At 42.1% G+C, this 24,845-nt stretch overlaps 1 gene segment (V, D, J or C); it reads left to right on the top strand.

Moving 5' to 3' along the window:
- Positions 1 to 4,324: 4,324 nt before the first annotated feature.
- On the top strand, positions 4,325 to 4,995 carry LOC131810983 (probable non-functional immunoglobulin lambda variable 1-50). The segment is given in 2 exon segments: positions 4,325 to 4,450; positions 4,562 to 4,995. Coding segments are annotated over 2 exon segments (492 nt in total).
- The last annotated feature ends 19,850 nt before the right edge of the window (positions 4,996 to 24,845 follow it).

Below are 24,845 nucleotides of genomic sequence, written 5' to 3'. Positions count from 1 at the left end.
CTTGGATATCAGCCACAGCAACTTCTTTCAATATATGTCTCATAAGTCAAGCAGAGAAATTCAATTATCATATGGTTTCACTTACTTGTGGAGTGTAACAAAAAGCATGGAGGACATGGGGGGTTAGAGGTAAGGGGGTTGGGGTAAATTGGAAGGGGAGGTGAATCATGAGAGACTATGGACTCTGAAAAACAATCTGAAGGGTTTGAAGTGGCGGGGTGGTGGGAGGTCGGGGTACCAGGTGGTGGGTATTATAGAGGACACAGATTGCATGGAGCACTGGGTGTGGTGAAAAAATAATGATACTGTTATTCTGAAAATAAATAAATGGAAAAAAAAATATGTCTCCAAAGGCAAAGGAAACAAAAGCGAAAATACACTTTTGGGACTTCATCAAAATCAAAAGCTTCTTCACAGTAAAGGAAACAGTCAAGAAAACAAAGAGTTAACCCATCGAATGAGAGAAGATATTTGCAAATGACAGTACAGACAAAAGGTTGATATCCAGGATCTATAATGAACTTCTCAAATTCAACCCACACAAAACAGACAATCATATCAAAAAATGGGCAGAAGATATGAACAGAGACTTCTCCAATGAAGACGTACAAATGGCTATCAGACCCATGAAAAAATGTTCGTCATCACTAGCCATCAGGGATATTCAAGTTAAAACCACATTGAGATATCACCTTACACCAATTAGAATGGCCAAAATTAGCAAGACAGGAAACAACATGTGTTGGAGGGGATGTGGAGAAAGGGGAACCCTCTTGCACTGTTGGTGGGAATGCAAGTTGGTGCAGCCTCTTTGGAGAACAGTGTGGAGATTCCTCAAGAAATTAAAAATAGAACTTCCCTCTGACCCTGCAATTGCAATCCTGGGTATTTACCCCAAAGATACAGAGGTAGTGAGAAGAAGGGCCATTTGTACCCCAATGTTTATAGCAGCAATGTTTATACAGCAGTCGTCAAACTGTGGATAGAACCAAGATGCCCTTCAACGGATGAAGGGATAAGGAAGATGTGGTTCAAATACACTATGGAGTATTATGCCTCCATCAGAAAGGATGAATACCCAACTTTTGTAGCAACATGGACGGACTGGAAGATCATGCTGAGTGAAATAAGTCAAGCAGGGAGCGTCAATTGTCATATGGTTTTACTTATTTGTGGAGCATAACAAATAGCATGGATGACAAGGGGAGATGGTGAGGAGAAGGAAGTTGAGGAAAATTGGAAGGGGAGGTAAACCATGAGAGACTATGGACTCTGAAAAACAACTTGAGAGTTTTGTAGGGGTTGGGGATGGGAGGTTGGGGGAACCAGGTGGTGGGTATTAGAGAGGGCACTGATTGCATGGAGCACTGGGTGTGGTTCAAAAACAATGAATACTGTTATATTGAAAAGAAATAAAATATTTAAAAAAATGGGAAGACCCAGCCTGAATGGACCCTAAAGATATGATTTATAAAGCATACAAACAAAAACAGGCCAACAAAAAGATGGAGAAAATTAAATGACAAGAAAACAAATAAACAAACAAACAAAAACAGCCAAATTGAACCCAAAGTTTAAGAATTATATACTAACAGAATAAAAACAAACACACAGAAACACTGACAGAAGAAAAGTATGGGTTTGTGTGACGAAGGATATTTTGATTCTTCCTGAGTGTATATTTATGTCTTTGTTGAAAGTCTCTACTTTCATGAGATAAAGGGGGATTAAAACTGGTTTATGTATAGGGGAAGCATTGACTTGGGAAAGGGCATTTCCTTGAACCTTATCTCTATATGAATATTAAACAAAATAGAAAAGCAAAAGAAATACACAGGTATATGTATCAAAATGAATTTCAACTTAAAAGTTTATTATGGAGTTTGTTGAACTAAACATCTCACTGTGATGGTAAGTAAGATAAAAATCATTATAAAATTGAAAAGAATGATAATAGTGGGAAAGTTAGGAATAAAAGTTGTACCTATGAATAGTAGTTGTTGTCACCTGTGGTTTTTCTTTTTCTTTGTTTTTTTTTTTTTGTTTTGTTTTGTTTTTTCTTTTGATTTATTTTTGTTTTTGTTTTTTTTTTGGCTGGCTATCTGGGGAGGGGCCTGCCACGTGGTTTTTTGGTCAGTCTTGCTAGCATTGAGTCATCCTACCCACGATTAAGAGGCTGGAGTCTAAGGAAACCAGTTTTTCAGGCTTTTGTTCTCTGGAGGGTGTTTTGTTTTGTTTTGTTTTGTTTTGTTTTGTTTTCCTCCCTTTGGTGACTTTTGGCGGTTCTTCGGAGGTTTAGAGGAAAGCAGACTACACACAGACCTCAGTCTCAGAGAAAAGAATCAGTCTGCTCCCCTCTGGGTTCTCCAGAGCATATAAACTCCCCCTCTGCCACTGGAAGAGCACATACTCAGTCATAGTCTCGGGGGTCACAGGAGCTCCCACTCTTACCCAAAACCATGAGAAGTACTAGTCCAGAAAGCTGGCTTTCAGCGGCTCCCCCCACTACCTGTTTGTGCAGGTCCAGACTGCCAGAGAGGTCCCAACCAGAGATAAGGCACTGAGATTTTCACACCAGCATGGGCTGGGAGTGTTCAGACTCTCCTGGTCCTAGAAAGCACTGGCTAGCTCCTTCAGGGACCTATCTCAGGGGAGGGTGTGGAGTACAACTCAGATCCCAGTCACATAGCAGACCTGCAGAGTACAAAAGGCTGTGGTTCCTGACTCTCTCAGGCCTACCTCCACCTAGACACTCACGTGCACCAGCCGCTCAGGGACCAACGCCTGACTTCTTTGACTCACTGAGTCTGGCTCAGCACCAGCAGTGGCCATCCTGGATCCGTGGGCTTAAGCCCCTGTCCCTAAAAGGCTGATTCACCCAATTCCCCCTTAAGATCTTTTGCTCTTTTTGAGTGCCTTAAACCAGACTCCAAGTTAGTGTTGGTCCCCAATCACAGGACATTCTCTTATTGGGGCATTACTTTCCAATGGGTCGCTTCTGGTGGCTCCCTCCCCCTTTTGTTTATCTTCCAATATCTGTCCAATGTTCCCACTCTGCATACCTGTCCACTGGCGTCTTCTGCCCTGTAGAGATCCAGAAGTGTAAAATTCTAATCTCAGGCTGATTTCAGGCTGAATCAGAGTTCTTTGGTAGAAAATCAGCTCACTTTAGGGGGCCAATTGAAACAGCACCTCCTACTTCTCTGCTATCTTGTCTCCCTATCTGTACTTGCATTTTCATACTAACATTGTCATTGAGTTTGTTTGTTTGTTTGCTTGCTTATTTTTATTTTTTGTCATTGAGTTTAAATAACCTCACTAAGAAGATTTTTGTATAAAGGAACACATACCCCTTTAAAGTGCACTGTTAGCTAACTGGTGACTGACACATAAACTCTGTCACCGAATCCCTATCAGAGTTACTGCAGCTGTCACTCCTTCTTCCTAGAACTTGGGTATCTTTGCCATTTTTGCTCTGAGGTCAATACCACACACAGCTTCCCTTGTCAGAGCTCCTGAAGACTTGTGTCCATGTTCTGGGAAGACAGACCTTGGGAGGGAATTACTGCCCCCAGTGTGTGCAGAACTGTTGTTTCACACACATGGATAGAATGGCAAAGATTTTTAGTTTAATTCCTCTAGGAACACACACAACTCTGTCTACCCACAACCTGAATAGAAACATTCCTGACTTCAGTGATTTAGGAACCTCAGAGGAAGGAGAACACTGGAAATGAGGGAGGCATCACATCATGGGGAAGTACACAGAATCCTCCACAGAGGGGGCCTTGTGTCCATTGGTACCCAAAACTTATCTGAACATGATCCTGATCAATGTGAAACTTTGGTAGAGAATCCAGTCTACCTATGAACCACACAAAGAGTCATGGGTAAAGTGTCCCTGAGGTGTCTCAGTAGAGCATAAAATCTGGCATGAGGCTTTGGAGGGACAATAGAGGGACATTTGTCCTGGCCTTAAGTGAGGTGATAGTGTACAGAGCATCGAGGTAGCAGGAGTTCTCTCTTTTGGGTTTTGTTCACCATTTCACACAGTGATGTATCTGAGTCTGGACACCAGGGGGCACTGGGGCCCATTTCTGAGGAGTCAGAAGTAATAAAAGCTTGGTCTTGCCATCTGGCATTGCTGCCTGTACCCTCTGCTCAAGGCTCACAGCTGGGACCTCCCCATCCCCTGACCCCACACAGCTCCTCCCCAACCCAATCCCAGACATGTTCAGGCAGAATGTCTTGACCCCAGGTCAGTGAGGGTATAGAAACCTGGGGTCTCATTTGCATGAATGGGCCCTCCCTCTCTCAGAGGATGAAGAGGGGTAGAGACGGGTGAAGGGAGGCTCTGTTCAGCTGTCAGGACCACAGACATCAGGATTGATTATGGCCTTCATCATAGCTTTGTCCTCTCTCCTCCTCACCCTTCTGGCTCACTGTACAGGTGACTGGATGCAGGGACAAGGGAAGGGTTCCTGGGAGGACATGTAAACTCTGTTTCCTTTCTTGTCTCTAGATTCCAGTATGACCATTTCTGTTGCTCTCCTCCTTCCAGGGTCTTCGGCCCAGTCTATGCTGACTCAGCCACCCTCTGTGTCTGGGGCCCTGGGACAGAGGGTCACCATCTCCTGCACTGGAAGCAGCTCCAATATTGGGAGTGGTAATTATGTGAATTGGTACCAACAACTTCCAGGAATAACCCCCAAACTCATCATCTATGGTAGTAGCAACCGACCCTCTGGTGTCCCAGATCGATTCTCTGGCTCCATGTCTGGCAGCTCAGGCACCCTGACCATCACTGGGCTCCACACTGAGGATGAGGCTGATTATTACTGCTCAGCATGGGATGACAGTCTGAATGCTCACACAGTGTTCCAGTCCTATGAGGAAGTGAGACAAAAACCTGCTTTCCCCACAGTGATGGGGTTTCCTTGTTCAACATCCATCTTCTGCCAAGACAGTTGCTTCTCTTCTTTTTGCTTGGCCTAAACCAGGTCTGAAACCAAACTGAGGGAACTGTCTCTAATATTGTCTTTGTTTCTCAATTCTGTCCCCAAAGACTGTCCAGATAGAAACATATTTTCTATTGTAGGCAAACTGAGTGGAAAATTTCTAAATGCTGGGGCAGGTTGCCCTGAGAACAGAGTCCCTGAGTATTATGCTAGTTTGCTACAGGTACCATAACAGTATTGCAGACTGGGTGGATAAATCAAAAGATTTTTATTTTCTCACAATTTGGAGGCTGAGTGTTCAAGTTCAAGGTAACAATAGGGCTGATTTCTCCTGAGTTCTCTCTTCCTGGCTTGCAGATTGAAGCATTCTTCCTGGGTCCTCACATAGCATTTCTCTGTGTGTTCACCCCTGGTGTCTCTACATTTTCTTCGAAAGATACAAGTCCTATTTATTAGGGCACCAACCTTAAAAGCTCATTTATCCATTATCCCATCCTTTAATGCCTTATCTTTAATAAGCACAGTACAGGTTAGAGTCACCATTCAGGGTTTTTAGGGGACACAGTCCATTCCATACCAAAGTGTGAAGACAGAACAAGGGACAGAGGATACAGTTATGACTGATTCAGAATAGTCACCATCCATGTAATATGGATTCATGGAATTTACTGAACCTTCACTGAATTCTGTTTGTGGGTCTAAGGGCTCAGGTCACAGTGCAAAAAATACAGGAGTGTCCCGGGGGTTAGGGAGTTGATAGTCTGGGGGAAGAGGGGATAAGCATACAAACAGTGTGTCTCACACTTCCTCCCCACCTGGGAGCAAAATGACTCCAGTCTCAGAGAAGGACCATACAACAACCCTATGATGAGAGAGACTGGATCTCCCTTATCTATTGATCAGGAACCCCAGCGTTCAGGATGACTGGACAAGAATCCCCCATCTGCCCAGGCAACATCATAGTGACCAGGAAGACGATTGTCTGATTAGTCTGGATAACACAGGACTTGTCTTTTAGGAACTGGGCTCAGTCACTGACTAATCATAGAGTTGGGGTATGTGGGTCCAAATAGAAGAAGGATGCACACTCTGAATCCTCTTCCCTCCTCCCTCTGTGAAATTCAGGTTAGGACATGGACTGTGGACTTTGACTGGCCTCTGGGGAGGAGGACATAGGCCAGGTTGTTCCGATATCATAAAACTGCAGCTTAACCCCCTGATTAGTCTGCTATCCCTGCACCTGATCAATTCCAGGACAAGACACACTCACTCCAAGACACGAGATGCTCATCTGAAATGCATGTAGTCCCATGAGAGGTAGAAAGCAGAAAAAAAAATCCTCACAGGATGGCTTCCCCCTCCCATAAGTGGTTAGGAGGTAAAGAAGTTGCAAGGATCCCCCATGGTGGACACTTGCTAACCACCTCACACCTGGTCTCCTCTACTCTTCCTGTCACTCTGTCAGGTGAGGAACAGTCTCAGCAGGCAACACAGGAGCCATTCCTTTTGTCCGCATACTCCATAAGGGACTCTTCTTGCTCCCAGGCTCTCCACAGTCACCTGTGTGTCATTGCTGAGTTTGCACTCCTTTCCAGGGTCATGGAGATCACAGTCTGCCAGATTCTGATTTCACCTTGACTCTGCAAGTCTAGGACACAAATTATTTATTTATTTATTTATTTATTTATTTATTTATTTATTTTCCATTTATTTATTTCAGCATAACAGTATAATTATTTTTTTCACTACAACCAGTGCTTCATGCAATCCGTGCCCTCTATAATACCCACCACATGGTACCTCTACCTCCTACCCTCCCGACACTTCAAACACCTCAGATTGTTTTTCAAAGTCCATAGTCTCTCATGATTCACCTCCCCTTCCAATTTACCCCAACCCCCTTCTCCCTAACTCCCCATGTCCTCCATGCTTTTTGTAATGCTCCACAAATAAGTGAAACCATGTGATAATTGACTCTCTCTGCTTGACTTACTTCACTCAGCATAATCTCTTCCAGTCCCGTCCATGTTGGTACAAAAGTTGGGTATTTGTCCTTTCTGATGAAGGCATAATACTCCATAGTGTATATGGACCACATCTTCCTTATACATTAACCCGGTGAAGTGCATCTTGGTTCTTTCCACAGTTTGGCGACCGTGAGCATTGCTGCTATAAACATTGGGGTACAGATGGCCCTTCTTTTCACGACATCTGTATCTTTGGGGTAAATACCCAGGAGTACAATTGCAGGGTCAGAGGGAAGTTCTATTTTTGATTTCTTGAGGAATCTCTACACTGTTCTCCAAAGAGGCTGCACCAACTTGCATTCCCACCAACAGTGGAAGAGGGTTCCCCTTTCTCCACATCCTCTCCAACACATGTTGTTTCCTGTCTTGCTAATTTTGGCCATTCTAACTGGTGTAAGATGATATATATCAATGTAGTTTTAATTTGAATCTCCCTGATGGCTAATGATGATGAACATTTTTTCATGTGTCTGATAGCCACTTGTATGTCTTCATTGGAGAAGTGTCTATCCATATCTTCTGCCCATTTTTTTTAATATGATTGTCTGTTTTGTGTGTGTTGAGTTTGAGGAGTTCATTATAGATCCTGGATATCAACCTTTTGTCTGTACTGTCATTTGCAAATATCTTCTCCCATTCCGTGGGTTGCCTCTTTGTTTTCTTGACTGTTTTCTTTGCTGTGCAGAAGATTTTGATTTTGATGAAGTCCCAAAAGTTTATTTTTGCTTTTGTTTCCTTTGCCTTTGGAGACATATCTTGAAAGAAGTTGCTGTGGCTGATATCGAAGAGATTACTGCCTATGTTCTCCTCTAGCATTCTGATGGATTCCTGTCTCATGTTAAGGTCTTTTATCCATTTTGAGTTTATCTTTGTGTACGTTGTAAGAGAATGGTCGAGTTTCATTCTCCTACATATACCTATCCAGTTTTCAGCATCATTTATTGAAGAGTATGTCTTTTTTCCACTGTATATTTCTACCAGTTTTGTCGAAGATTATTTGACCATAGAGTTGAGAGGCCATATCAGGGCTCTCTACTCTGTTCCACTGGTCTATGTGTCTGTTTTTATGCCAGTACCATGCTGTCTTGGTGATCACAGCTTTGTAGTAAAGCTTGAAATCAGGTAATGTGATGCCCCCAGTTTTATTTTTGTTTTCAACATTTTCTTAGCGATTTGGGGTCTCTCCTGATTCCATACAAATTTTAGGATTATTTGCTCCAGCTCTTTGAAGAATACCGGTGGAATTTTGATTGGAATAGCATTAAATGTATAGCTTGCTCTAGGCAGTATAGACATTTTAACAATGTTTATTCTTCCGATCCAAGAGCATGCATTGGCCTTCCATCTTTTTGTGTCTTCTTTAATTTCTTTCATGACTGTTCAGTAGTTCCTCAAGTACAGATCCTTTACCTATTTGGTTAGGTTTATTCCCAGGTATGTTATGGTTCTTGGTGCTATAGTAAATGGAACTGATTCTCTAATTTCCCTTTCTGTATTTTCATTGTTAGTGTATAAGAAAGCCACTGATTTCTGCACATTGACTTTGTATCCTGCCACATTGCTGAATTGCTGTATGAGTTCTAGTAGTTTGGGGGTGGAGTCTTTTACATTTTCCATATAAAGAATCATGTCGTCTGCAAAGAGAGAGAGTTTGACTTCTTCATTGCCAATTTGGATACCTTTTATTTCTCTTTGTTGTCTGATGTTGTTGCTAGGACTTCTAATACTATGTTTAACAAGAGTGGTGAGAGTGGGCATCCTTGTCTTGTTCCTGATCTCAACGGGAAGGACACAAGCTTTTCCCCATTGAGGATGATATTGCTGTGAGTCTTTAATAGATAGATTTGATGAGGTTCAGGAATGTTCCCTCTATCCCTATACTTTGAAGCGTTTTAATCAGGAACGGATGCTGGATTTTGTCAAATGCTTTTTCTGCATCAATTGAGAGGACTATATGGTTCTTCTCTCTTCTCTTATTAATTTGTTGTATCACATTGATTGATTTGCGAATGTTGAACCAGGCTTGTAGCCCAGGGGTGAATCCTACCTGATCATGTTGGATAATCATTTTAAAATGCTTTTGGATCTTGTCGGCTAGGACCTTGTCGAGAATCTTAGCATCCATATTCATCAGTGATATTGATCTGAAGTTCTCCTTTTTGGTAGGGACTTTGCCTAGTATGGGGATCAGCGTAATGCTGGCTTCATAGAAAGAGTCAGGAAGTTTTCCTTCTGTTTCAATTTTTTGAAACAGCTTCAGGAGAATAGGTGTTCTTTCTTCTTTGAAGGTTTGGTAGAATTCTCCGGAGAATCAATCCATCAGGTCCTATGCTCTTGTTTTTTGGGAGGTTTTTGATTACTGCTTCAATCTCGTTACTGGATATTGGTCTATTCAGGTTGTCAATTTCTTCTGGATTCAATTTTGGGAGTTTATAGTTTTCCAGGAATGCATCCATTTCATCTAGGTTGCTAAGCTTATTGGCATATAACTGTTGATAATAACTTCTGATGATTGCTTCTACTTCTTTGGTGTTCGTTATGATCTCTCCCTTTTCATTTATAATTTTATGTATGTGAGCTTTCTCTCTTTTGTTTTGGATTAGTGTGGCCAATGCTTTATCGATCTTATTGATTCTTTCAAAAAACCAGCTTCTAGTTTCATTGATATGTTCTACTGTATCTCTGGTTTCTACCTCATTGATCTCAGCTCTAATCTTGATGACTTCCCTTATGTGTGGAGTTGGTTTGATTTGTTGTTGATTCTCCAGTTCTTTAAGGTGTAGAGACAGCTGCTGTGTTCTTGATTTTTCAATTTTTTTTTTTTTTTTTGAGGGAGGCTTGGATGGCTATGCATTTCCCCTTTAGGACCGCCTTCACTGTATCCCATAGTTTTTGGACTGAAGTGTCTTCATTCTCATTGGTTTCCATGAATTGTTTCAGTTCTTGCTTGATCTCCTGGTTGATCCAAGCATTCTTAAGCAAGGTGGTCTTTAGCTTCCACGTGTTTGAGTTCCTTCTGAACTTTTCCTTGTGCTTGAGGTCCAGTTTCTAAGCATTGTGATCTGAGAATATGCAGTGAATAATCTCAGTCTTTTGGTATCGGTTGAGTCCTGATTTGTGACCCAGTATGGGGTCTGTTCTGGAGAAAGTTCCATGTGCACTGGAGAAGAATGAGTATTCTGTTGTTTTAGGGTGGAATGTTCTGTATATATGTATGAGGTCCATCTGGTCCAATGTGTCCTTCAATGCTCTTGTTTCTTTATTGATTTTCTGCTTTGATGATCTGTCTATTTCTGAGAGAAGCGTGTTAAGATCTCCAATGATTAGTGTATTCATATCAATATGACTCTTTATCTTGATTAACAGTTTTCTTATGTAATTGGCTGTTCCAATACTGGGGGCATAGATATTTACAATTGTTAGATCATCTTGTTGAATAGTCTCTTTAATAATGATGTAGTGCACTCTGGATCTCTGACTACAGTCTTTAGTTTAAAATCTAATTTGTCTGAGATGAGAATCGCTACCCCAGCCTTTTTTTTGGCCCATTGGTATGAAAGATGCTTCTCCATCCCTTCACTTTCAGTCTGGGTTTATCTTTAGGTTCAAAATGGGTCTCTTGTAGACAACATATGGATGGCTCCTGTCGTTTTATCCAGTCTGAAACCCTGTGGCATTTTATGGGCGTATTTAGTCCATTCACATTGAGGGTCATTATTGAAGATACGTTTTTATTGACATCGTCTTACCTTTGAAGTCTTTCTTTCTGTAGATTGTCTCTATATTTCTGTGCTTTTTCGTCCTTTAAAGAAGCCCCCTTAATATTTCCTGCAGTATCGGCTTGGTGGTTGCATAGTCTATTAAGCCTTGCTGGTACTGGATACTCTCTATCTCTCCCTCCATTTTGAATGTAAGTCTTGCTGGATAAAGTATTCTTGGCTGCATGTTCTTCTCATTCAGTGCCTTGAATATATCTTGCCAGCCCTTTCTGGCTTTCCAGGTTTCTGTGGACAGGTCTGACGTTATTCTGATGGGCTTTCCTCTGTATGTAAGTATCTTCTTTGTCCTAGCTGCTTTCAAGAGGTTCTGCCTACAATTATAATTCTTCATTCTTACTATTAGGTGTCTCGGTGACTTTCGAGAATCTGTAATCTTGGAGGGAAACCTTTCGGCCTCTAGTACATGAACTCTGGTTCCATTAACGAGTTTTGGAAAATTTTCATGAAGGACTTGTTCCATTATATCTTCTATACTTCTTTCTTTCTCCTCCCCTTTAGGGATCCCAATCATTCTGACGTTGGAACATTTCATGGCATCATTTATTTCCCTGATTTTGTTTTCGTGGCTTCTAAGCTGTTTGTTTCAGGCTTCCTCCCGATCCTTTCTATCTGTTTATCCTCCAGATCACTAATTCTTTCTTCTGTCTCAGTTACTCTAGCGTTGAGAGAATTTAGATGAGATTGGAACTCATTGAGAGCTTTGTGAAGCTCATCCCTGGTAGCTTTCAGCTTTTCCCTAATATTGAAAACATGATCTCTGGTCATTTTCAGTTCGGCCCTAATCAATTCCATTTGGTCACCCATGGCTTTCTCCAACCTAGCAATTGCTTGGATAATTGTTAGCCTGAATTTTCTTTCCAACATATTGTCTATGTTGATAGCCATTAACTCTGTTGCAGAAGGTCCATCCTCTGTATTTTCTTCTTTTGGGCATTCCTCCTCCTAATCATTTTGGTGAGAGATGGCTGAACAGGTGTAGCTGTGTGTATCGACTGTGGTGCAGTCAAGGTGCACCCTGGAACACTTCTGAGCAATCAAGGTTCCCCACCCAAATGAGAGGAAAAAGAAAAGGAAAAGAAAAACAAAAGAGAGAGGGAGAGAGAGAGAGGAAAGAAAGGTGAGATAAAAGAGAAGGTTTAGCCCAAATGGGCCCCAAGGTAAGATTTATGAAGTATACGAACAGACACAGACAAAGAAAAAGACTGATAAATGTATATGACAAGAGAAAAAAAAAATATATATATATATTTGCATATATGCAAATAAAGGAAGAACCTCGTCAAAAAGAACCCCGAGTGTAATATTTATATACTATCAGGCAAACACAAAAACACAGAAAGCCTGGTGGAAGAAAAAGATGGGAGAGTGGTTGTAAATTCTCAATGTGGGTGAGGAAGGTTGTTTTGATTCTTCCTGGATGTATGTTGATATCTTTGTTAAAGGACTCAACTTTCCTAAGATAAGAGTGGATTAGGAATTGGTTTACCTATAGGGGTGGCATTGATTGGGGAAAGGGGGTTACCTTGAAGTTTAGCTCTATATGAATATTAGAAAATAAAAATTAAAAAAAGGAATAAACTAAACTAAACTAAAATTTAAAAAAAAAGAAATTAAAAAAAATAGAAATGCAAGAGGAAAACACAGGTGCATGTATCAAAAAGTTCAGGTTAGAATGTTATTATGGAATTTGATGTACTGGACATCTCACTGTGACAGTAAATAGGTTAAAATTATCTATATAATAATAAAAAAAATTAACTATATAAAAAAATGAGCCAGAATAGTGAGATCGAATTAATAATAAAAATTGTCCTATGAAGTAGTGGTGTTTGTTCTCGTCATCTTTTTTTTTTTTTTTCCTTCCCGGTTGGTTTTCTGGGGGATGGGCCTACCACGTGGGTTTTCAGTCCCTGAAGTTCTCTCACCTAAGTCCTCCCGCCCCCCTCAATGGCCTCTGAGGAGACTGGTTTTTTCAGGTTTTTGTTCTCTGGAGGTTTTTATATTTGTTCACTTTTGTTTTTCTCTCTCACCTTGACCGCTTTAGATGGTTTTTGTAGGTTTAGAGGAAAGCAAACTGCACCCTTACCTCCCTCTCAGAAAGAAGCCTCAGTCTGGCTGCAGAGCCCATATAAATCCCCCCTTGGCCGCTGGCAGAGCAGGTTCCCAGTCGCGGTTCCTGGGGACTCGGGATTTTTCGCTTGTACCCAAAACCATGGCAGTGGCTGCTGTCTGGGAAGCTCCAGACTGCCAGAGAAGTTCCAAGCAGCAATCACACACTGAGATTTTCCCGCTGGCCCTGGCTGGGAGTGCCTGGTCCCTCAGGTCCGAGAGCACCCTGCTGGCAATTGTGTGCACCTCCCTCAGGGGAGGGCTAGGGACAGGACTGGGACTCTGATGACACAGAAGGGCACTTGCGTGGGGACTGCAAAAAGGCTGTGCTTCTGTTGGCTGGTGAGGCTCCCAGCCCCTCACCGGAGCTGGGCGCCATGCACTCTCAGGCGCGCTGGTGGTTCTGGGACCTAGACCTGGTTTCTCTGCTGCAGTCTCTCTGGCTCTGCACCAGGGGTGGCTGTCCTGGGTCTGGGGACTTAAGCCCCAACCCTAATACCCCGATTCATGCAATCCCCCCCCCCCCCGTGATCCTTTGCTCTTTTTGAGTGCTTTCTACCAGACTCCCGAGTTAATGCTGGTCCCCAGGAGCAGGGCACTCTCATATTGGGATATTACTTTCCAATGGGTCGCCTCTGGTGGCTCCCTCACCCTTTTGTTTATCTTCTGGTATCAGTCTGACTTTCCCACTCCACTTTACCTGCCCACTGGCGTCTTCTGCTCCAGTAGAAATCCAGACGTGTATAATTCTGATCTCAGGCTGATTTTGTGGGTGATTGTAGATCTTTGGAAGGTAATCAGCTCACTTTAGGGTGCAGGTTGAATGGGCGCCTCCTCCTACTTCCCCGCCATCTTGTACCTACCTAGGACACAAAATATTAAGTCAAAATGGAATCTCCTGGTTTCTACCACTTTGGACTCTCCTTGTCAGAGTCCTTCTGGAATGTGCTTTCTCTATCCATTAGTGACATGTTATGTCTTCTGGCCTAGGGTAATTTCTTCTCCGAGACTCTACTGTATCCTTTATGTTCTCCTTCTCTATCCACCAATCATTTCAAGACCCTAAACTATCACTTCCTCTCCAGTGCCACATCAGAATTTGTGTGGGGTGGATTTCAGGAAAACGCAAGGTCATCAAGGAAGAGTTTCCTTCCTACAACTTATAAAAATCATTCTGACTTTAAAGATTTCTGACTTTAAATTTTATGATGTTAAAGATTTCTGACTCAAAACAGTGCAACTAACATCAGTATGAGAATCATTTCTGTCATTTCATGAAATAACTTATGAAAGTGCAGGATTGTGAAAAGTACTGATGTCTCTCACTCAGAGTTTGAACATGTGTCACAAAATTTACTCAGCTCCCATAGTACTGATACCAGTAAAATGGTCATTTTTTTTTTTAAGATTGAATTTATTTATTTTACAAAGTGATAGATAGCTAGAGAGAAAGCACAAGCAGGGGGAGATAAAGACAGAGAGAGAGGGAGAAGCAGGCTCCACACTGAACAGGGAGCCAGATATAGTGCTCAATCCTAGGACCTCGGAAAAATAATCTGAATCAAAGGCAGACACTTAACCAACTGAGTCACCCAGACACCCTGGCAAAGGATTTTTTTAATTTAATTTTTTATTTATTTTCAGCATAAAAGTATTCATTATTTTTGCACCATACCCAATGATCCATGCAATCTGTGCCCTCTATAATACCCACCACCTGGTACCCCGACCTCACCCCCCGCCCCTTCAATACCCTCAGATTGCTATTCAGAGTCCATAGTCTTTCATGGTTCACCTACCCTTCCATTTTCCCCCAACTCCCTTCTCCTCTCTATCTCCCCATGATCTCCATGCTATTTGTTATGCTCCACAAATAATTGAAACCATATAATAATGGACTCTCTCTGCTTTTAAACAACATTTAAGAATATAGTAATTTTACTCCATTAAAATGAGGCCAAAATATAATGCTTCCTGTATCGGAGATGAGCTGGTTTATTTCAATGAATACCGGTAGGAGCTTTGAATTTATCTTGCACTGTGACAAAAAAATCATTTACATGATTTCATTAAAGTGAATTCTCCAAAGGAAGCCTTTTAGATGTTGCATTGTCCCATCTTACACTTCCCTTCTGATCTCCCCTAAAGAGCATCTATCCTCCTTCCATTCATGTGCCCCACAGTGTACCCTGTTTGCCCTCAGATATATGGCTCCTCCCTGACTACTTGTCCTGGACCCTCCATAGATCACACTGAACCAATATACAAGCCCTAACCAACCAAAGTCCATCTTCCTGAGTTCCTCAGGCTCTTCCCACCCAGAAGCTCCTTTTTCTGAATGCTTATCCCCTTGTACCTGAGGCTCATATTCTCCTGGGTCAAGTTATACATCTTTGTCTTCTCTGTATACCCACTTCAGGGATTCTTTACAGCATCACCTCAACCCAAGAGATCTTTGAGTCATTCCCTCATCCCCTCAGTTCTCCTGGTGTCTTATTCTCTTCTTCCTATGATCCCAGAAGCCTCCATTGCTCTGACCCATGAGTACAGTAGTGGACTCCCTGGTCTCCCTCCCTCCAGTGGTGAAGCTAACTAAGGCAGAAAGTCATTTCTGGTCACTACTGGCACCAAACAGCCCCAGTGTTGGAGCTTCGTGCAGCAAAGGAGGTGGTAGACATACTCACCCTGAAACCACTGAGTAGAGCATAATGTCTCTTCTGAGAATATGGGAAGCCACATAAAGGGCCCTAATGTAGGGGGAAATAGACAAAGCATTGGGGAGGGAGGGATTGTCTCTGATTGGCTATTATCACCATGTTCCACAATGGCACATCTAGTTCTGGACAATGGAGTTGCTCAGAGATTATTTCTGAGGGTTAAAGGGATGATCAGAGCTCTGTACTTCCAGCTGACACTGCCTGTGTCCTATGCTCAAGACTTACAGCTGGGACTGCTTCATCCCTTGTCCCTATACAGTCACTCCCATGCCCAGCCCTTGATATCCTCATGCAGAGGGGCCTGAACCAGGGCCAATGAGGGGTAAGAGAGCTGGAAGTCTCATTTTTATGGTCAGGTCCTCCCACTCTCAGGGGATGAAGAGGGAAAGGGAGTTTATGGGAGATTTTGCTTAGCTGTGGGGCCACATAAACAGGATCAGTGATGACCTCATAATGATCTGGCCCCCTCTCCTCCTCACCCACCTCACTCACTGCACAGGTGACTTATTGCAGTGACAGGGGAAAGGGTTTTAGGAGGACATGTGGGATCCTATTTCCTCCTGTCTATAGGCCCCAGTACCACCGTCTCTGTGTCTCTCCCTTTTCCAGGGTCCTGAAACCAGTCTGCTAACTCAGCTGCCTTCAGTCAGAATTTCACCATCTCCTATGTTAGAAGCTCCAACACTAGGGTGGTTTGGTATAAGTAGGTACCAACAGCTCCCAGGAATGACCCACAAACTCCTCATCTATTATGATGGTAGCAGTCCCTCTGGGGCCACAGGTCGGTTCTCTGGTTCTGGGTCTGTCAACTCAGCCTCCTGACTATCATTGGGCTCCAGGCTGAGGCTGAAGAGGATTATGTTTTATGAATATGATTGTTACTCCCAGTCCTTTGACAGTAATAGCCACTCTGATTAACACAGTGTTTCAGACCTGAGGGGAAGTGAGACAAAAAATATACTGTTTCCTCAGCAATAGGATTCCCCTTAGAGTCCACTCTGTGGCAAACTCAGCTGCTTCCTAGTTTATTGGAATAAACTGGAATCTGAGACCCACCTCAAAGAGCTTTGTATATAGTCTTCCCAAATTGTTTTAAATTTTGTTTCAAAGGCTTGTCACTGGTAATAAAAGATTATGTGATTTTCACAAATTGAGCAGAAGTTCCTCAATGCCAGTAACAGGCTTCCCTTAGGACAGAGATCATGACAGAATAGAGAAAAAGCAAGTATACAGAATTCAGTAGGGTCTGAGTCAAGACATACCAGTAGTTTCCAATATGTGACCTAACACCAAAAGCCCCTGTGATTGGGCCCCCCATACTTGCCTATTATGATGGTTAGACACTCTGGGGACCCTGACCTTTTCTCTGGCCCTATATCTCATGGCTCTGTCTCCAAGATCATCACTGGGCTGAGGTCTGAGGAAGAGGCTGATCTTCACTGCCCCTCTTGTGACAGTAGTTGAGGGTTAATCCAAGTCCCAGGTCTGTGGAAACTGGAACCAGATAAGATTTGTCATCTGTTGGGAGGGGAGGATCCATAAGTTTGCTACTCTGGCTTAAACTATGACTTCAGCTTCTGCCGCTCCTGCTGTCAACATGTGTTCAGGTCCTTGCAGGGACACTGCCTGGGAGTGAGGGTTCCTCTTCCTTCTGTCTTCAAATTCACTCATAGCAGCCTCTTCACAGAAAAATTGTGTCAATGGGCACAGAAAGATCATCTTCTTCATCAAGTTGGGCACAGAGTATTTTGCACTGAAGTTCATGGGCTGTGGGTGACAGTTCCATAGTGCTCACCTCATACATGGAATCTGAGGAAACAAGCTTCCACATCCTTGGCTACTTACATATTTCTAGAAGCCCCTACTGTTGTGATATGTTCTCTTTAGACCTCAATAGAAATTCCTATTCTTTATTTTTTAATTTATTTTCAGCATAACAGTATTCATTATTTTTGCACCACACCCAATACTCTATGCAATCCATGCAGTCTCCAATATCCACCACCTGGTTCCCCCAACCTCGCACCCCCCGCCCCTTCAACACCCTCAGATTGTTTTTCAGAGTCCATAGTCTCTCATGGTTCACATCCCCTTCCAATTTTCCTTAACTCCCTTCTCCTCTCCATTTCCCATTGTCCTTCATACTACTTGTTATGCTCCACAAATAAGTGAAACCATATGATAACTGACTCTCTCTGCTTGACTGACTTCACTCAATATAATCTCTTCCAGTCCGTCCATGTTGCTACAAAAGTTGGATATTCATCCTTTCTGATGGAGGTATAATACTCCATAGTGTATATGGACCACATCTTCCTTATCCATTCATCCGTTGAAGGGCATCTTGGTTCTTTCCACAGTTTGGCGGCCGTGGCCATTGCTGCTATAAACATTGGGGTACAGATGGCCCTTCTTTTCAGTACATCTGTATCTTTGGGGTAAATACCCAGGAGTGCAATGGCAGGGTCATAGGGAAGTTCTATTTTTAATTTCTTGAGGAATCTCCACACGGTTCTCCAAAGTGGCTGCACAAACTTGCATTCCCACCAACAATGTAAGAGAATTCAGCTTTCTCCACATCCCTTCCAACACATGTTGTTTCCTGTCTTACTAATTTTGGCCACTGTAACTGGTGTAAGGTGGTATCTCAATGTAGTTTTAATTTGAATCTCCCTGAGGGCTGGTGATGATGGATATTTTTTCATGTGTCTCATAGCCATTTGTAGGTCTTCATTTGTTCATATCCTCTGCCCATTTTTTATATGATTATCTTTTTGTGTGTGTTGAGTTTGAGAAGTTCTTTATAGATCCTGGATATCAACCATTTATCTGTACTGTCATTTGCAAATATATTCTCCCATTCCATGGGTTGCTTCTTTGTTTTGTTAACTATTTCCTTTGCTGTGCAGAAGCTTTTGATTTTGATGAGGTCCCAAAAGTTCATTTTCACTTTTGTATCATTTGCCTTTGGAGACATATCTTGAAAGAAGTTGCTGTGGCTGATATCAAAGAGGTTACTGCCTATTTTCTCCTCTAGGATTCTGATGGACTCATGGAAACCCATGAAAATGAAGACACTTCGGTCAAAAACCTATGGGATACAGCAAAAGCGGCCCTACCGGGGAAATACATAGCCATCAAAGCCTCCCTCAAAAAACTGAAAAATCCAGAACACACCAGCTGTCAATAAACCTTAAAAAACTGGAGAATCAACAACAAATCAAACCAACTTCACACATAAGAAGGGAAATAATCAAGATTAGAGCTGAGATCAATGAGGTAGAAACCAAAGATACAGTAGAATGTATCAATGAAACTAGAAGCTGGTTTCTTGAAAGAATCAATAAGATCGAGAAATGATTGGCCACACTAATCCAAAAGAAAAAAGAGAAAGCCCAATTTCATCAAATTATGAATGAAAAGGGAGAAATCACAACTACCACCAAGGAAGTAGAAACAATCATCGGAAGTTATTATCAACAGTTATATGCCAATAAGCTAAGCAGCCTAGATGAAATGGATGCACTCCTGGAAAACTATAAACTCCCAAAATTGAACCAGAAAGAAATTGACAACCTGATTAGACAGATATCTAGCAACTAGATTAAAGCAGTGATCAAAAACCTTCCAAAAAACAATAAATTCCTATTCTTTTTCCTCATTGAGAAGTTTCTTCTGTTACTTCTCCTTTCTTTTTAATGTTATGTTATGTTCATCACTATACAGTACATTAGTTTTCAATGTAGTGTTCCATGATTACTCATTTGTGTATAACACCCAGTGCTCCATACACTGTGCCCTCTTCAATACCCATCACTGGGCTAACCTATCACCCAACCCTCTCCCCTCTAAAATTCTGATTCTTTCCTGTACTTCTAGGTTTCTCATGGCTCATCTCCCCCTTTAATAACCTCCACCATTTATCCCTTCCTTTTTCTGTCACTTCTGCTCCAGAAGTGGGGTGTATAAGGCCACATCACACATTCGGAATGCATGAACAGCAGGAAGTGACATGGGTCTTCTGGAGTCACCTGGGGGTGTCCAATCAGGCAGCCCCTCCTGAATCCAAGTCATTCTAGAGGGTGCTGGTCCTTGACTCAGTGCTGAGGTCTCAGCCACTGTGTCCACAGTGGTACAACAGCATCCTCTATATACAAACACCTGTAGTTTGACCCAACAGCTGCTTTATCCCTAACTTCCCCCATGAAAAAAACTCAGAGAATTTTTACCCTTTCACTTTCTCTGTCCACAGACGTTGCTCAGGTTCCTTGCCATACCTCAGAGAGGGAAAAAGCCAGATTAAAATGGGGGGCAAATTTACATGACAGTCTCCTCCTTCTTAGGCAGTAGTGGGGAAGAGAAAGACCTGGTATACATCAGCCCCATACCTGGAAACTCAGGGGCTGTGAACACCATGGACTAGAACCCTTTTCTCCACATAATCCTCTCTCACTGCACAGCTAGGGACAAACTTTGAGAACTAGGGGAACCTTGATTTAATCCTTTAATCAGCTGTCATATACTCCCAGATCCACTGCAAATATGTGATTTTATTGCAGGTTCCCCATTCCAGCCTGTGCTGGCCTAGGTGCACTACCTCTCTGCTTCCCCTGGAGCATGAGGCAGACTCACCTGCACCCTCAGCAGTGGCTTCGGTGTTGGTATATACAGGATATTCTGCACCAGCTAAAGCCAAGGAGTCATTCCCAGTTTCTCCTTATATACTTGATATACACAGCTTCAGACATATAACAGGGCCCTGGGCTCCCCAGCAGCTTCTTGGATCCAAAGATACATGCAGGGTTTCTGCTAATCTCTGGGTTGTTGCCTGAGGACGATGCTGACAATTAACTGTAATATTTGGCATGGCAGCTCTAGTGATTACCCATGAGGAAGTGATAGGAAAACCTCCCTACTCTCTTGTGCTTGGTGCAGCATCCCTTCTGGGGTTTCAGATGGAGTCTAGCTCAGGCGTGACTTCTGTTTTCAGACCATAGACAAGCACCTGCTTTTCCTTGAACAGGTAGGTTTGACAATATCTTATTTCATTCTTCAGTTTAACTTTCAGATGGCTACTATATTCTAATCTGGTTCAGGTTTTTGAAAAACAGTGTTGCTTGATCAGGAAGATATTGCATTAAACTAGTCGAGGGTGATTCAGTTGTGCCCAGCTCAGTTTGGCGGAGTGATCAAGAGGTGCTTCTGGTTGAGTGCTTCAACTTGGATTTTGTGATAAAGCCACCATGAAGGAGGGAATTGTATTTTATAAGCCAGTAATGAACCTTTCTTTCATTAAAAATGAAATAAATACATTTATAATATCATCAATATGAAACATGCAAAAGTAAATCTGAGAAAAATGAATGCTGTCTGCACTGAAAATTACAAAATATTGCAAGTGAATTTTTTTTTAACAAATAAAGGAATAGATATTCTTAGTTTGTTCTTCAAAACATCAAATGTCACAAAGATAATTACTTTTCCCAAATTGACTGAAAGTCTCACCAAAAAGTCTTTGGCAAAATCCACTTGCAGGGAAGACATATTTTGTTTGGCTGATCAAGGTGAGACAGGGAGGGCAGCCTCAGTCAGGGCAGAGGAACAGAACCAAAGGAAGGAAAAAATGGTCTGCAGGCTGATGCAAACAGTGTGACCGCAGTGGGCTGGGCTGGCACCAGAGGACACTGAGTCCATGCTGTTCCCTGTGGGGTGCCCCTGAGGAGATGAGCTTCCAATGACAGCTAGACCCTAAGGATCAACTGTATGAATGGCAACTGCTCAGTGAGATATGTGCCCCAGAAGATCTAAACAGAAGAGGACACCATATGATTCTTGGGCTCTGACAGCATTTCCAAGGCTCAGATACAGAACTGACATTTGTAAATCCTAGATTGAAAATTCCAAGACCCTTCCCAAAAAATCATGGGTTACTTTCATAGCTTCGTTGGACATTCCAGAAAATGTGGATATGCTCCATAGCTCATGGGGTGCTGGTTGCCTGGTCTTGTAGAGTTATATATAGAAGTATCATACACTTGAGCCCAGTGAAAAATCTTGCATTCTTAGACTTTGCATCCTTGTGGCCATGACTCCTTAAAATATTTGCAAGAGCTAGAACACAGACTTCCCTTTCTCCATGACTTAAAACAATCTTCCTATAGATCCTTGGAAAGGGATGGAAAAGCAAATGATTAGACTCAAATTTCGATGAAGGGCTGTGTATGACTTAAAGTTCTCCTGAGAAACAGAATAAATATGATATATGCATATATAATATAAGTGTGTGTGTGTGTGTGTGTGTGTGTGTGTGTAGATATAGATGTATATATGTCTATCAATCCATCTGAAAGACTTATTTTAAGAATCACTGGCCATTATTGTGGAGGTTGGCAAGTCCAAAATCTGAATTGTGGACTTCCATTACAGACTCAGGGGATGAAGTGTAGATGTAGTTTAGTACTAAAAGGTGTGTGCTCCCAGAATTCCTTTTTTCTGGGCAAGGTCAGTCTTTTCTCCATCAAGGCCTTCAACTGATTGGATAAAACCCACACACATCACAGATTATAATTGGCTCTATTTAAAATCTGCTGATTTAATTTTTTTTCTCAGTCAACATTACTTTTAAGAATTTATTTATTTATTTATAAATTTCATTTTATTTTTTCAATGTTCCATGATTCATTGTTTATGCACCACACCCAGTGCTCCATGCAATGCATGCCATCCTAAATACCCACCACCAGGCTCACCTGAACCTCAACACCCCTTCCCCTCCAAACCCTCAGTTTGTTTCTCAGAGTCCAGTCTCATATTGTTCATCTCCCCCTCCAATTTACCCCATTTCACTTTTCCTTTCCTTCTCCTAATGTCCTTTGCATTATTCCTTATGTTCCACAAGTTAAGTGAAACCATATGATAATTGACTCTCTCTGCTTGACTTATTTCACTCAACATAATCTCTAGTCCCATCCACTTTAATAACAAAAGTTGGGTATTCATCCTTTCTGATGTCTGTGTAATATTCCATAGTATATATTCAAAGTGCTGGAACAAACAATCCTAAAATTTGTATGGAACCAGAAGAGACCCCAAATAGCTAAGGAAATGTTGAAAAAGAAAAACAAAACTGGAAGCCTTATGTTGCCTGATTTTTTTACTACATGTTGTGATCACCAATAAAAAGCATGGTACTAGCACAAAAACAGACACATAGACCAGTTGAACAGGGTAGAAAGCCCAAATATGGACCTGCAACTCTATGGTTAAGTTTTTATTTAAATTCCAGTTAGTTAACATAGAGTGTAATATTAGTTTCATGTGTACAATATAGTGATTCAACATCACCCTGTACTCATAACAACTAATGTGCTACTTAATCCCCACTAACTGTTTAACCCATCCCCACTTACCTCCCCTCTGGTAACCATCAGTGAGTTCTATAATAGTCTGTTTCTTGCTTTACCTCTCTCTGTCTCTCTCCTTCTCTCTCTCTCTATCTCTCTCTCCACTCCTTTGCTCATTTGTTTTGTTTCTTAAATTCCACATATATATGAGGTCATAAGATATTTGTCTGTCTCTGGCTGACTTATGTCACTTAGCATTGTATTCTCTAGCTCCATCCACATAGTGGCAAATGGCAGGATTTTATTATTTTATATCATTGAATAATATTCCATCGTGTATGTGTGTGTGTGTGTGTGTGTGTGTGTGAGAGAGAGAGAGAGAGAGAGAGAGAGAGACATCTTCATTATCCGTTCATTACCCAATGGATCTACTGATTTAATTCTTAATTTCATTTGACATATATATTCACAGAAACTACAAGAATCATGTTTTACCAACTCTTGGCTCTCATGCCCAACATAAGCTACACATTATTTAACCACCACAGCCCCAAACCTTTCCTCAGGATGTGGAGTATGGTGAGGGGTGTGATGCAGTTGTGCCTTAGTTGGAAGCCTTAAGGATAAAGGTTTTCAGATTGTGGTCACCACATCCTGGACTCCTCTCATCTTCTCTGACCTTACTTAGCACCCAGGTAATGCTTCCTTAGATTCAGGATTGTTCCTGTCCTAGACCTGCCTCACCCAATGCAGTGTGGATCCTGCCCATGCTCACAGGTCTATGCATCTCTCCCTACAGATCAAACTTCCTTCAGGGAAGGGACCCCAGGACAAAAACCCACCGCTGTAATGAGCACGAGTAGTGGACAGGATGGCATGATTTTCACACATCAGTGTTGTAATAGCTCTTCAAACCCTGGACTCATTGACACAACCATGCACTCTAGGACCCAGGTTCTCTTTTTTGTCTCCATGTCACAGTAACTTGACATCTCTTGTTCCAATTGTTAATGAAGACAGACATCACTTACCAGCACATCCTAAAGATCCCAGTGCACCTCCATAACCCCAAGCCTTGGAACATGAGATCCAACCTTCTTGGACCACAGCAGTCAATTCCTTTCATCCTTCAGTGCTAGCCTTAAATTGACTGCTTTTTCTTCCCTTTCATCCCCCTCCTCTTCTCCCCCTCATCCCCCTCCTTCTTTTCCTTCACCCCCTTTTTCTCCCTCTTTTCCTTTTCTTCCTCCTCTTCTTCCTTTTCTTCTTCTTCTTGCCCAAGACTCACCTGTGTGTTTTTCTACTGCTCCATTGCATGCTCCTGGGCACAAGTCTGTGATGACACAGGAAGCATTAGAGTCAGGGTCTATGGAAAGAAGTTCAACTTCACCTGAAATGGAAACAGAAACAATGTTGGAGCTCATTATGTGGGCTGGTACCAAGGGAGTTCTTATTGTGTCCCCCAAACTGTGATACTCAACAGAACTAGGCCTTCCTAAATCCCCTACTCAGTTTTCTGGATCAGATTCTGTTAATAGGAGTTTGCTGACCAGCTCAGGCTTGCAGGTTAAAAATGATGTTAATTACTACTGTTTAGCGTGGGACAACATCATCAATGCTGACACAGGAACTGAGGCAAGAAAAAGGGCCCTGTTCCCATGGTCACCCCATCACTGTCTGTAAAAAGAAATAGGATTACCATGGAGACCCTGAAGGGTCCGAGGTTCTGACTCTTAGCACCTAATGACATTTAAGTGTCAGTGACAGTTGCTTTAACTTATGTATTTTTTTTCCACAAGCCAAACAACACAAAACTATCGAGATAATTTGCATGTCATAAAGTTCACTCACTTAAAGTGTACAATAATGGTAGTTAATACATTTACAGAATGTAAATTTACAGATGGAAATT

This window comes from Mustela lutreola, chromosome 11 (assembly GCF_030435805.1).
Source record: "Mustela lutreola isolate mMusLut2 chromosome 11, mMusLut2.pri, whole genome shotgun sequence".
Classification (NCBI taxonomy): domain Eukaryota; kingdom Metazoa; phylum Chordata; class Mammalia; order Carnivora; family Mustelidae; genus Mustela; species Mustela lutreola.
Note: the sequence above shows the minus strand (reverse complement) of the source record. Positions and strands in the feature narration are given on the sequence as shown.